The following is a 14,418-nucleotide window of genomic DNA, read 5'->3' as shown; positions in this document are numbered from 1 at the left end:
AAACACTTTAGCTGTATGATTTTATAAGAATAACAAAACTATGGATAGTGAGGATGTAGCCTCAGGATTGGTATGTATTTAGCTCAATATTCTAGCAGTAGATATATGTTCATAGAGAGGAACTCAAGGGATCAAAGTTTCTAAAAAATGTATGGCGAATGGTTGGCATTCTCTGCCGAGAAAAGAAAGCACATTGATATCTTTCTTAGAACGTTCAACAAGGAAGGACTGTCATCCAAAAAGTTTCCTGGTTAATTCTCTGTTAAGCAGAGAACATGCTAAATGAGATGTGATTCTATTTTCTGATGTTTCATCCTAGCATCTCAATCTTGGCATCTCCTATTTCAATCAATAACTACAAACAGAATCCCCTTATTTCATTAATAATCCTTATTTTAATAATACTTTTTACACATATACTATTCCTAACCCTGTGTCATTTTATGTATTTTCGTTTTGTTCTGTGGCTGTGACTAATTAAACTCACCCTGGGTTCTTTCAAAGGTATTGAGCCAAAGAGACATCAATGTTTTCAGGAGTTTTTGATGGGAAAATTTGAACACCAGGGGAAATCTGGGATCAAAGGTTCAGGTACAGATGGTTTGCAAACCTGTTAAATTTGTCTGCAGAACTGTGAGTATATGCATATTTCTCTCAGTAGAGAGTTCCTAGGTTTCAAATTCTATTTTATAGACAGCGAGCGAACAAGAGAGCACAGACATATGCAAGTGGGAGGGTGGGGAAAAGGGACACAGAGAGAGAATTGCAAGCTGGCTCCATGCTCAGAGCAGAGCCCAACAAGGGGCTCGATCCCATTACCCTGTGATCACGACCCGAGCCGAGGTCAACAGTGAGATGCTCAACCAATTGAGCCACCCGGGCATGCTTGCCGCGCCCCCCCCCCTCCCCCGCCACACACACTGTGCCAGCTTTCAAATTCTTAATAGTGCAGGAGTCTGGGACCTCAAAAGGGTAAGAATGACTACAATCAAGATCCAGAAACATTTATAAAGGAGACAGATTAAAAGAAATGGTATGTACTCCTAAAGCATATTTAAAGGAGTTAAAGAATTTAAATGTCAAATATAGTTTTGCTTATGTAGGTATAATTTAGTACTTAAGAATTTACAAGTTTAGCACTACACTCATATCAGTTATTACTAAATATTTTTAAATTTCTGATTTTTTTTAAATTTCTGATTTTAACTAAAAAAAATTTTCTTAATGTTTATTTATTTTTGAGACAGAGGGAGACAAAGCGTGAGTGGGAGAGGGGCAGAGAGAGAGAGAGAGACACAGAATCTGAAACAGGCTCGAGGCTCTGAGCTGTCAGCACAGAGCCCGATGCAGGGCTTGAACTCATGAACCGTGAGATCATGACCTGAGCCAAAGTCGGACACTTAACCGACTGAGCCACCCAGGCACTCCTCTGATTTTAATTTTTAAAGTATTTTATATTGTCACATCAGGAAGAAGTTTTCTCTTTAAAAACAAAAACAAAAAAAAGACATAATATAGTGTATTTTTTTTTAAAGAACAAAAGTGTCCCCATAATTTAAATAACAGAGCAGTACTGTATTATCAAGTGTTCAATGGAAAATCATCTGTTTGGGGTGGAGTGGTCACCTTAAATTAATGCTAATAAAACTGGTGTAGTACATCATAGATATACATAAAAAACACAATATGTACATTATATACACTCAAGCATAAACCTGGCAAGAATGACTGGTATGTTTACCAAACCCTTTGAAGAATTTAAACACAATCCAGAACATTAAGAAGGAGACCATTAACGTAATGGGGTGGCCATTAAGGTAATGGGGTGGCCCCAGGGAAAATGACCCCACAGGTAATCATCCTAGACTCCTGGGGCCCATTTTAGCCCAGCCCTTCCTCTACAACCCTAGACCAACTCCAGTAAGAACAATGTTCTTACAATAGCAAACAGTCAGAAATCTTACCCTAAGCAGTTCTTTTAGGCACTCTATAATTCACTGTCAGCCTGGTTAGAACAACAAAGCTAGCACATGTGATAAAGACAAAGAATGGTACTCAACTTCCCAGGCAATAAAATGCTAGGATTAAAACACACACACACACACACACACACACACACACACACACACACACACACCAAAAACCAAAAACCAAAACCCAAAACCTAGGATTTTACGTTTTAAAAGTTCTGGAACTTAGTATTTCAGACAGCTTGTGACATAAATGAGAAAGCTTACTAGGAAAAGGAGATTGCAATAGAAATGCTTCAGGGGAACATGAGTAGGACTGAAATCTTTGCAAAGAGATGCTGAATACAGGGTGAAAAAGTTCCAGGACAAGACAAGTTACAATTTTGCCTTTAACACTAGTAGCAAATAAAATATAAGGGAAAAAAATCACAATTTAAAGTCATTAACAAAAAGATTTCTTTCTAGATCATAGTCATTATACATTATAAGCTATCTCACTACTTTTTAACAAGAGTAGATAAGCATATGTGCTTTTAAAATGTCAATAGGGACCAACTAAGCCAAAAAAATTTCATACAGCTGTACTAATAAAAGCGGAGACATTTTGTTTTTCCTTAGAGACTAAAATATACTACTGCCACATATAGCCAGTGTTTTAACAACCAATACAGTCAATCCATAGAATGGGAGCAAATATTTTCAAATTACGTATCTTATAAAAAACTTGTATATAGAATATATAAAGAAGTCTTTCAACTTAGTAATAAAGAAAACCACAATTTTAAAATGTAAAAGGTATGAACAGATGTTTCTCCAAAGAAGATAAATAAGTAGGGAATAAGCAAATGAAGAGATACTCAATATAAATACCATGAGGGAAATGCATCTAAAAACACAATGAGATACCACTTCACAGTCAACCAAGATGCTATAATAAAAAAGACACATTTTAAGTGTTAATGATTGTGTAGAACAAGATGTGTAGAAATTCTAACTGTTGTACACTGCTGTTGGGAACAGCTGCTTAGGAAAACAGTCTGACAGTTCCTCAAAAAGTTAAACAGCAGTTTTCTCCTAGGGACATACCAAGATAAATGAAAACCCTATACATGACAGGGTTCACAGCAGCATGGTTCATAATAGCTCCAAAAGCAGAAAAGTCCAAAAGTTTATCAACTGATGAGTGCACAAAATGTGGTATTAACCATATAAAGATCATTCTATCAAAAAACTAAATTAAGCATGCATGGTTTCCCAAACAAAAACTAAAGCAGTTGTTGACCACACTAAGCCAACCCTGAAAGAAATATTAAAAGGGGACTGTGGGTGCGTTGGGGGAGAGGGGCAACAAAGACTAGAAAGGAAAAGAAACACCAACTTTACACATAACACAAAGACTCTGAATTCGTATCTATCAATAGTCACTCCAAATGTAAATGGACTACATGCTTCAATCAAAAGACACAGGGTATCAGAATGGATAAATAAAAACAAGACCCATCTATATGCTGCCTGTAAGAGACTCATTTTAGACCTAAAGACACCAGAAGATTGAAAGTGAAGGGACAGAGAACTATCTAGCATGCTAATGCACATAAAAAGCCAGAGTAGCCATACTTATTATCAGACAAACTAGATTTTAAACCAAACACTGTTAAAAGAGATGAAAAAGAGGCATTACATCCTAATTAAGGGGTCTATCCAAGAAGATCTAACGATTGTAACTATTTATGCCCCCAATGTGAAAGCACCCAAATACATAAATAAATTAATAATAAACAAAGAAATTCATTGATAAAAATACAAAAGCAGTAGGGGACTTTAACACACCATGTACAACAATGGATAGTTCACCTAAGCAGAAAATCAACATGAAAGTAATTGCCTTTTTTTTTTAGTTGATTTATTTATTTATTTGGGGGGGGTGGGGGGAGAGGGAGAGGGAGGGAGGGAGAGAGGGGGGAGAATGAATGAATATGAATGAGTGGGGGAGGGACAGAGAAACAGGAAAGAGGATCCAAAATGGGCTCAGTGCTGACAGCTGACAGACCGATGGGGGGCTCAAACTCACAAACCAAGAGATCATGACCTGAGCCAAAGTTGGATGCTTAACTGAGCGAGCCACCCAGGGGCCCTGAAACCATGGCTTTGAGTAACACACTGGACCAGATGGAGTTAACATATATTCAGAACATTTCATTCTAAAGCAGCAGAATACATGTTCTTTTTGAGGGCACAAAGAACATCCTTTAAGATCTCCTACTGGGTAACAAGCCCTCAACAAGTACAAAAAGACTGAGACAATACCACACATATTTTCAGACCACAATGGTATGAACTTGAAGTCAACCAGAAGAAAAAATTTGGAAAGACCACAAATAACATGGAGGTTAAAGAACATACTACTAAAGAATTACTAAAGAATGAATGCAGTGGCTCAATCAGTTGAGTGTCGGACTTCGATTCAGGTCACAATGTCACAGTTCGTAAGTTTGAGCCCTGCATGGGGGCTCTCTGCTGTCAATGCAGAGCCCGTCTGGGATGCTCTGTTCCCTCCCACCCCTCTCTCTCTGCTCACCCACTCGCGTACTCTCTCTCTCAAAAGTAAATTAAAAAATTAAAAAATATATATATATTTTACATATGGCCTACTGGTGAAAAGAAAGTGACTTCATGTTTTTCCAAAAATGACTTAATGACATAATGTATGATACAATACATTGCTGACAGTGCAGAGCCTACGTGGGATTCTCTCTCCTTTTCTCTCTGCCCCTCCCCTGCTTGAGCTCTCTCTCAAAATAAACATTAAGAAAAAGAGCACCAACTGAACAGTTGTGCCTAAACCATGAAATGTCATTATATACCATATAGGACACCATCTTAGGTTCATCCCTAACACGAGCTTTAATCTTCATTCATTTTTAAAACTACAGGTGACCCATGAACAAGGAGATTTACTTCTTCTAATAGTTAGGAAAACTATCAGCAAATGACCATGTTGAATACCCTTTCATAAGAAGCCATCTGTCCCTGGTGAACACAGATGCAAAAATCCTCAACAAGATATTAGCCAACCAGATCCAACAATACGTTAAAAAAAAATATTAACCGCAACCAAGTGGGATTTATACCTGGGCAGCAGGGCTGGTTTAGTATCAGCAAAACAATCAATGTGATTAATTCACATCAATAAAAGAACAAGAACCACATCATCCTCTCAATAGATGCAGAGAAACCATTTAACAAAATACAGTATCCTTTCTTGATAAAAACCCTCAAGAAAGAAGGGATAGAAGGAGCATACCTCGAGACCATAAAAACCATATATGAATATTAAGACCCACCGCTAATATCATCTATAATGGGGAAAAACAGAGTTTTCCCCCTAAGACCAGGAACAAGACAGGGATCTTCACTCTCACCACTGTTATTCAACATAGTATTGAGTGTGTTAGCCTCAGCAATCAGACAACACAAAGAAATAAAAGGCATCCAAATCCGCCAGGAGGAGGTCACACTTCACTCTTCGCAGATGACCTAATACTCTATATGGAAAACCCAAAATATTCCACCAAAAAACTGCTAGAACTGATCCATGAATTTAGCAAAGTGACAGGACATAAAATCAATGCACAGAAATTGGCTGCATTCCTATACACCAACAATGAAGCAACAGAAAGAGAAATCAAGGCATTAATCCCATTTAAAATTGTACCAAAACCCATAAAATACCTAGGAATAAATCTAAGCAAAGAGGTAAAAAATGTTTACACTGAAAACTTATGAAAGAAAGCTTATGAAAGAAATTGAAGACACACACAAAAAAATGCAAAAATATTCCATGCTCCTATCCAGAACAAACACTGTTAAAATGTCAATACTACCCAAAGCAATCTACATATTCAATGCCAATACCTATCAAAATAACACCAGCATTCTTCACAAAGCTAGAACAAATAATCCTAAAATTTGTAAGGAACCAGAAAAGACCCCGAATAGCCAAAGCAATCTTGAAAAAGAAAACCAAAGCAGGAGGCATCACAATCTCTGATTTCAAGCTATACTACAAAGCTGTAATCATCAAGATAGTATGGTACTGGCAAAGAACAAATGCTCAGATCAGTGGAACAGAATAAAGAACCTAGAAATGGACCCACAAACATATGGCCAACTAATCTTTGACCAAGCAGGAAAGAACATCCAATGGGATAAAGACAGTCTCTTCAGCAAGTGGTCCTGGGAAAACTGGACAGCGACATTCAGAAGAATGAACCTGGACTTTCTTACACTGTACACAAAAATAAACTCAACATGGATGAAAAACCTAAATGTAAGACAGGAAGCCATCAAAATCCTTGAGGAGAGAGCAGGTAAAAACCTCTGACCTTGGCTGCAGCAACTTCTTACTCAACATGTCTCCAGAGGCAAGGGAAATGAAAGCAAAAATGAACTACTGGGACCTCATCAAAATAAAAAAGATTCTCAACAGCAAAGGAAACAAACAGCAAAACTAAAAGGCAACCGACAGAATGGGAGAAGATATTTGCAAATGACATATCACATAAAGGGTTAGTATACAAAACCTATAAAGAACTTACCAAACTCAACACCCAAAAAACAAATAATCCATGAGGAAATGAGCAAAAGACACGAATAGACACTTCTCCAAAGAAGACATCCAGATGGCCAACCAACACATGAAAAAACGCTCAACATCACTCATCATCAGGGAAATACAAATCAAAACCACAATGAGATACCTCCTCACACCTGTCAGAATGGCTAACATTAACAACTCAAGCAACAACAGATGTTGGTGAGGATGCGGACTAAGAGGGTCTCTTTTTGCACTGCTGGTGGGAATGCAAGCTGGGGCAGCCACTCTGGAAAACAGTATGCAGGTTCCCTCAAAAAACTAAAAATAGAACTACCCTATAACCCAGCAATTGCACTAAGTATTTATCCAAGGGATACAGGTATGCTGTTTCGAAGGGACACATGCACCCCAATGTTTTATAGCAGCACTATCGACAAGAGCCAAAGTATGGAAAGAGCCCTAATGTCCATCAATGGATGAATGGATAAAGAAGATGTGGTATACATATACAGTGGAGTATTACTCGGCGATCATAAAAAATGAAATCTTGCCATTTGCAACTACGTGGATGGAACTGGAGGGTATTATGCTAAGTGAAATTAGTCAGAGAAAGACAAATATCATATGACTACACTCATATGAGGACTTTAAGAGACAAAACAGATGAACATAAGGGAAGGGAAACAGAAATAATATAAAAACAGGGAGGGGGACAAAACATAAGAGACTCTTAAATATGGAGAACAGAAGGTTGTTGGGGGGATTGTGGGAGGGGGTATGGGATAAATGGGTAAGGGGCATTAAGGAATCTGTTCTGGAAATCATTATTGCACTATATGCTAACTAACTTGGATGTAAATTAAAAAATAAATTTTTAAAAAGGCCATCTGTTCTGGTCAAATTTAATAATAAAGTGTTTAACAGTGTTTAAAGATAATGGCCTCAGAGGTAATAAAAAATAGTATAATTAATGGTTTCAATATTTTCAAGCAAGACTGGGGGGGGGTTATTCCACATTGCACTGGGCAGTATGAGGATACTAAAACCACTGATGAACAGGATGATTAAAAAGTAAATTTTAAAAGATCATTTAGATAAATTTTAAATATGTCTATCAGCAATCTTTTCAAGGATTTGTAAAACTAGTCTTTTTTTTGGGGGGGGGGAGGGTTCATGAAGAGGTCTTAAATTAAGTACAGTCAAGAAAACGGACCTCTGTTGAACCTGTTTTGTGTTCAGTAATAAAATGGGAAACTCCAAAAGGTAATGGTTCTGAATTAGGGTTTTCCTTTATTGCTCTGGGCAGTGCAACTTTTTAAATAATTGTCAGAGCTTTAAGGGGTGTCTGGTGGCGGTTAAGCATCCGACTCTTGGTTTTACCTCAGGTCACAATCTCACGGTTTCACGAGTTCAACCCCCCATGTCAGGCTGTGTGTCGGCAGCACCAAGCCTGCTTGGGATCGTCTCCATCTCTCTCCTACCCCAGTTGCAAGGTCTCTGTCTCTCTAAACAAACAAACCTTTTTAAAAGATTTTAAAAAATAACTGTCAGGGGCGCCTGGGTGGCGCAGTCGGTTGGGCGTCTGACTTCAGCCAGGTCACGATCTCGCGGTCCGTGGGTTCGAGCCCCGCGTCAGGCTCTGGGCTGATGGCTCAGAGCCTGGAGCCTGTTTCCGATTCTGTGTCTCCCTCTCTCTCTGCCCCTCCCCCGTTCATGCTCTGTCTCTCTCTGTCCCAAAAATAAACGTTGAAAAAAAAAAAATTAAAAAAAAAAAAAAAAATAACTGTCAGACCTTTGAACCTTACAGTACAAAACATTTAAAAGACAACAATGAAATTCTAATGTCAACTTTTTAAACAGTGTACTGCTGCCTACAGTCACACCGCGACGCTTATGAGAATACCTTATACGTCTCTTACTAGTGGACAACTCAAATCAGAGGCCCCCATCTTGAGTATCATCTCATGGAAACACTGCAAAATTAACTGCCTACAGAGTCAGAAAATGCCAGTCCTGTACAAATACAAAAATCAAATAGCAAATCTTATCTTCAAATATTATATATTTTTCTGATGGTTTTTGTTACCTCTTCTTTTAGTGCATGTTTCCTCTGTTCCAAACAGATCTCTTTTGCTCTCATCATCTGCAAAGTCTCCTTAGAAACAGCATACTGGAGCTTTTCCATTCGTTCTGCAGCTGCTGCCCACGATGCTTTACCAAATTTCTTCTGATCTGCTCGCATTCGATCGTACACAGCTATTAATAATAATTTTTTAAAGAGACATTAAGACGTAAGATAACTTGATACTAAACAATTTGAAAGTTTCAGATTTCACTAACCACACACTTAAAGATAAACATACAAATCCTACTCCCTTAGGTTTCCTATATAGCAGCTCTAAAACACAACTCAACAGTATCTTAGATTCTAAAATCATCACTAAGAAATCTAAATAATCATCCTCAGAAATTTCTGAAGATAAAACTGATTTGTCAGATTTTAAGACTTTTGCTTAAAATATGTATTTTGAGAGAGAGTAAGCACACAAAAGCAGGGGAAAGGTGGGGGGGGGGGGGAGAGAGAGAGAGAGAGAGAGAGAGAGAGAGAGAGAGAGAGAGAGAAGAGGAGAGAATATTAATCCCAAGCAGGCGCTGCACTGTCAGCAGGGAGCCGGGTATGGGGCTCAATCCCATGAACTGTTGAGATAATGACCTGAGCAGAAATCAAGAGTCGGAGTCAGACGCTTAACCCAATGTGCCACTCGGGCACCCTGATTTTCAAACTTTTAAGAATATTCTCCCATATGTTTAGTGTCATTAAATTCTAAGTTTTTATACTTTATTCTACAAAGGTTTATACTTTTTCCTGGGTATGCTAATTGAAATCAGTCATAACTATGTAAGATTATTTATTTAAATCCATGTGTTAAATTTGATCATTCTGAGTCCTCCAAAAATACAATGATCTGATGGAGCAAAAAACAAATCCTAGATGTTATCATGGAGCTTACTCAGAGGTTAGAGCTGGAACGGCACAATCAAGACTCAAAGAAAACATCTAGTTTCATCTTCTACCTCCCCCAAAAAGAAAAAAGAACTTTTTATTTACAACAGAGCCCTGTGTCAAGAGATACTTCTTGACATCAAACAGCTAGTATTTCTAGTTAAAGAAGTTTATCACTAATAATATAGTACAGTAGTGGCTTATCCTGGGTCCTTACGCAATAAAACCATCCTTATGCCCACCCACATTTTTTTTTTTAATTTTTTTTTCAACGTTTATTTATTTTTGGGACAGAGAGAGACAGAGCATGAACGGGGGAGGGGCAGAGAGAGAGGGAGACACAGAATCGGAAACAGGCTCCAGGCTCTGAGCCATCAGCCCAGAGCCTGACGCGGGGCTCGAACTCACGGACCGCGAGATCGTGACCTGGCTGAAGTCGGACGCTTAACCGACCGCGCCACCCAGGCGCCCCAATGCCCACCCTCTTTAACAGGTCAGAGATACGCTCGTTATAAAAGAGGTAGGCAATGTGATTAGTACTGAACATCATCTTTAAGTCAGTACAAACTGATTAGTTGTATCTTTTATATGTCCAGAGATAAATGATAATTAATTTTGTACTACCACTGTGTCCTAACCATCTTGTGCAAGGAAGTATATCTCAGTAATCTTTGCCTCAGAGTTTTATGAAATCTTAAAAAAATTTTTTTTCCAGTAACACAAGTACATACGTAAAACTTAAAACTGTACAGGCAGGGTTATAACTAACAAGAGCAGTTTCTCAGGCTCAGCTCTTCCCTACCCCCTAGTCTCAATGCCCAAAGCTTTTAATTGTTTCTGGTGGTTATTTCAATTAAAAAAAAAAAAAATACTGCTCTTTATCAATTTACAATTAAAAACTATCTTTTGAGTTCCTATTAGATAAGAAATTTTGCTGACTTACAATCTCCTCTGAATATAGTTAAATCAATTATTTTGATTTCTGTTTTCCTGTGGCCTTCAAGTGCTAACACAAAAGGGTTAATTTTTTAGTGCATAACTTTGCTCTGAATCTCAGTTTTAGGCGAACAAGTAAAATCTATTCATGTTGGTTGAACAAATGATTCTGCAACTTTAAATTTCTGCCCATCTTTTAAAACTGTATTTTAATATTTCTGCAACTATAAGATCAATACAGTAGTACAATGTAGGGAGGAAAAAGGATTTGAAGTGAAATAATTTTGAGTTAAATTCCCAATTCTACCTATAACTGACACATAACTTTTGGCAAGAAACTTAATTGTTCTTGGGTCCAATTCCATTGAGTTAGAAAAGGAAATATCGTACCTAAGTCTAAAAGCCTTTGTGGGAATTGAGAGAATGACAGTTACTTAAATGTCTCTTCCACTTCACATGGCACCATCACTTCCTCTCTACTTTAGTCTGAGGGGTAGCTCCCTGTCCTAATTCAGTCTCATGTTTTACCTACCACAACAGCTAGTCAATAACTTAGTCTTCTAATACCTTGACTAGAACATATTCTTACATCTGTTAACTCACTTCATTTAGAATTATTCTCCAACAGCTCAGAAATATGACAGTAATAAAGAAAATTGTGAGTGTACGATGTTTACAATACCCCTAGAACAGTATAGGATATCTCTACAACAGATTCTTCTCTCCCTATGATGGCAAGAATAAAGATTCTTGCTAAGGAGACCATTTACATTATCAGAATAACAACTCTATTATAATGGTCTACGAAGATCAGTCAATGTAAAAAAAAAAAAAAAGGCTCTGAAGGCAATGCAGTTCTGGCATTCACAAAGTATCATGTTAAATCTGTAAGAAAAAAAAAGTTTAATGTGCTAACATGTATACTTGTCAGAAATGAGCCAATTTAAGATGTTTTTAAAAGCTGAGCAGAAATTGGGGTGCCTGGGTGGCTCAGTCAGTTAAGCATCCGACTTTGGCTTACGTCATGATCTCACCGTTCATGAGTTCAAGCCCCACCATCAGGCTCTGTGCAGACAGCTCAGAGCCTGGAGCCTGTTTCGGATTCTGTGTCTCCCTCTCCCTCTGCCCCTCCCCTACTTCTGCACTATCTCTCTCTCAGAAAAATAAACATTAAACAAAAAGCTTGGGGCGCCTGGGTGGCTCAGTCAATTGAACGTCCGACTTCAGCTCAGGTCATGATCTCTCAGTTCATAGGTTCGAGCCCCACATCGGACTCCGTGATGACAGCACAGAGCCTGGAACCTGCTTCGGATTCAGTCTCCTCTCTCTCCCCCTCCCCCAGTCGTGCACTGTCTCACTCTCTCAAAAATAAACGTAAAAAAAAAACAAAAACCAAAAACTAAACTAAAAAAAAAGCTAAGCAAGAATATATCAAAATTAGGTTACATGTGGCTCTGTATAAGAAAGAAAAGAAGGGGCTGTTTTACTCTTCCTCCAAAAAGAGAAATTAGAAAGTTAACCTTCTTTTTGGAAACAAAGGAGAACTTTTACTCTCAGCAGCATAAAGCCAAAGAGAGATCTTCACTTCATTTCTCTAACAGGGAGAAGGAAACACACTCAGGAAAGGAAAATTAAAAGTCCAAGCAAATATGTGTTTGGGTTCAAGGGCTTCCTGCTAGGATAAAGTCACCAGAAGTGAGGTATAAAAAAGGCTACAGTGACTCTGATGAATTATTTGAAATCCTAGAATGATGTTAATCATATGTAAAAAATGTTTTGATTAAAACTGGAGAAGCAAAGTATAAAGAACAATCATCAAAACTGTAAAGAACCAGAACCAACAAACTATAGGCCATATATGAGAACATATAATCATTGCAATTATGTAACAAACCATATATTAAAAAACTGATAGGCACACAAAGTGGCTGCAGAGGCAGTAGGATTACAGATGTGTGTGTGTGTGGGGGGGGGGGGGCGGGGGGTTCCCCTCTAATATTCTAAATTTTCTGTAATGATTATATATTTTTAGCATAATGCAAACTTTTTTTAAATATTAAAAAGTGCATCTAGAAAGCAGACTCTAAACCAAATAGTATACATACAACTATTTCATATAGTTTACAGTAGGAAATGACATCTTTAAACATATAAAGGAACTACCATTAACATTTTAATGTATTGTTCTCTTAATTTTGTAAAATTAAAATTTTAGTTTTTATAATTATCTTAATGCTCTAAGTTAAATACTCAGGAGTGGGACTGCTGGGTTATATGGTAAGCATATCTTTAACTTATATAAGAAACTGCATTCACTTTGCAGATTGCCTGTACAATTTTGCATTACCACCAGCAATAAAGGAAGGGTTCTTGTTACTCTGCATCCTTTTCTGCTTTTGGTATTGTCAGTATTTTTTATTTTAGACATTCTAATAGGTGTGTATTGGTATCTCATTGTGGTTTTAATTTGCATTATACTAATGACTAATAGTCTTGGACATATTTTAAGTGCTTCTTTGCCATCTTTATCCTCTGTTCAAGTCCTTTCCACAGTTATTAACTGAACTGTTTTCTTATTGTTTCGTTTTAAGAGTTCTTTATATAGTCTGGATACTAGTCCTTTGTCAAATGTTATTTGTGAATATTTTCTCTCGAATACTATCTTTTCATTCTCTTGGTAGTACCTGCCAGAGTAAAAGTTTCTAACTTTGGTGAAATCCATTTTATCAATTTTTTCTTTTATGGTTCATACTCCTCAATTACTTTAACAGTTTGTATTTGGGGCGCCTGGGTGGCGCAGTCGGTTAAGCGTCCGACTTCAGCCAGGTCACGATCTCGCGGTCCGTGAGTTCGAGCCCCGCGTCAGGCTCTGGGCTGATGGCTCAGAGCCTGGAGCCTGTTTCCGATTCTGTGTCTCCCTCTCTCTCTGCCCCTCCCCCGTTCATGCTCTGTCTCTCTCTGTCCCAAAAATAAATAAAACGTTGAAAAAAAAAAAATTAAAAAAAAAAAAACAACAGTTTGTATTTGTAGTGCCACTGCTACAAACTCTGCCTAACTCTCTAGGTTAGTAAGATTTTTCTCTTAGTTTTCTTCTGGAAGTTTCACAGTTTTCATTTAGATCTATTTTGAGTTCATTTTTGTACAAGGTGTGAGGTTTTGGTCAAGGTTCATGTTTGTACAAGTGGACGGCCAAGTGTTCCAACACCACTTATTGTTTCCCACTGAATTGTTTTATCAAAGAGTAAATGTCCACGTATTGTGCATTTATTTCTTATTCTCCGTTCTATTCCATTGATATACATGTCTATCTCTTCCATTAATACCATACCACAGTAGCTCTATAATTTGTAAAGTCAGGTAATGTGATTTTGCTTGTGGTTTTCTTTTTTCCTAAACTGCTTTCTGTATTTTAGTTCCTCTATGCCCTTTCATGTGCATTACAATTAGCTGGTTTATGTTTATAAGAAAAAGTCCTGCTGGTATTTCCATAGGTACTATAGGTGTCTATACATCACTTTGGGGAGAATGGAGATCATTACTATGTTGGATATTCCAATATGTGAACACAACATGTCTATCCATTTACTTATGATAAAGAAATCAAAGACCTGTTATGTAATTGTAAGCATTCAAATTCTGTACATGTTTTGGTAGAAAGTCACTTGTTTAAAGAGTTTTAAAAAACAGATTCCATACAGTTTTCGACATAAACAATATTAACTAAAATGGGGACAATTTTATTTTTCTTGCCATATTACAACTAATATTATATTATGTTGAACAGGGGTGGTGTTAAGAGTAAACATCCTTTACTTTGTACCTATTTTAAAATGGGGGAAACAATTCGGCCCTTCATTAAATGTGATGTTGGCTACAGGGTTTTTGCAGATGCCTTTTATCGAGTTATGGAA

General features: G+C 37.5%; 1 protein-coding gene across 1 annotated transcript in view; it reads right to left on the bottom strand.

The window, feature by feature from the left end:
* The window catches only part of JMY (junction mediating and regulatory protein, p53 cofactor), a 108,686-nt gene that overhangs the window by 29,870 nt on the left and 64,398 nt on the right, over positions 1-14,418 (bottom strand). Inside the window, exon 4 of the mRNA XM_045496619.1 lies at positions 8,654-8,823. Coding sequence (XP_045352575.1) covers positions 8,654-8,823 — 170 coding nt within the window. The remainder of the gene's footprint in view (positions 1-8,653; positions 8,824-14,418) is intronic.

The sequence above is a fragment of the Leopardus geoffroyi genome, chromosome A1 (genome assembly GCF_018350155.1).
Source record: "Leopardus geoffroyi isolate Oge1 chromosome A1, O.geoffroyi_Oge1_pat1.0, whole genome shotgun sequence".
Classification (NCBI taxonomy): Eukaryota; Metazoa; Chordata; class Mammalia; order Carnivora; family Felidae; genus Leopardus; species Leopardus geoffroyi.
The sequence above is the reverse complement of the archived record's forward strand: the minus strand, read 5'-3'. Positions and strand labels throughout refer to the sequence as shown.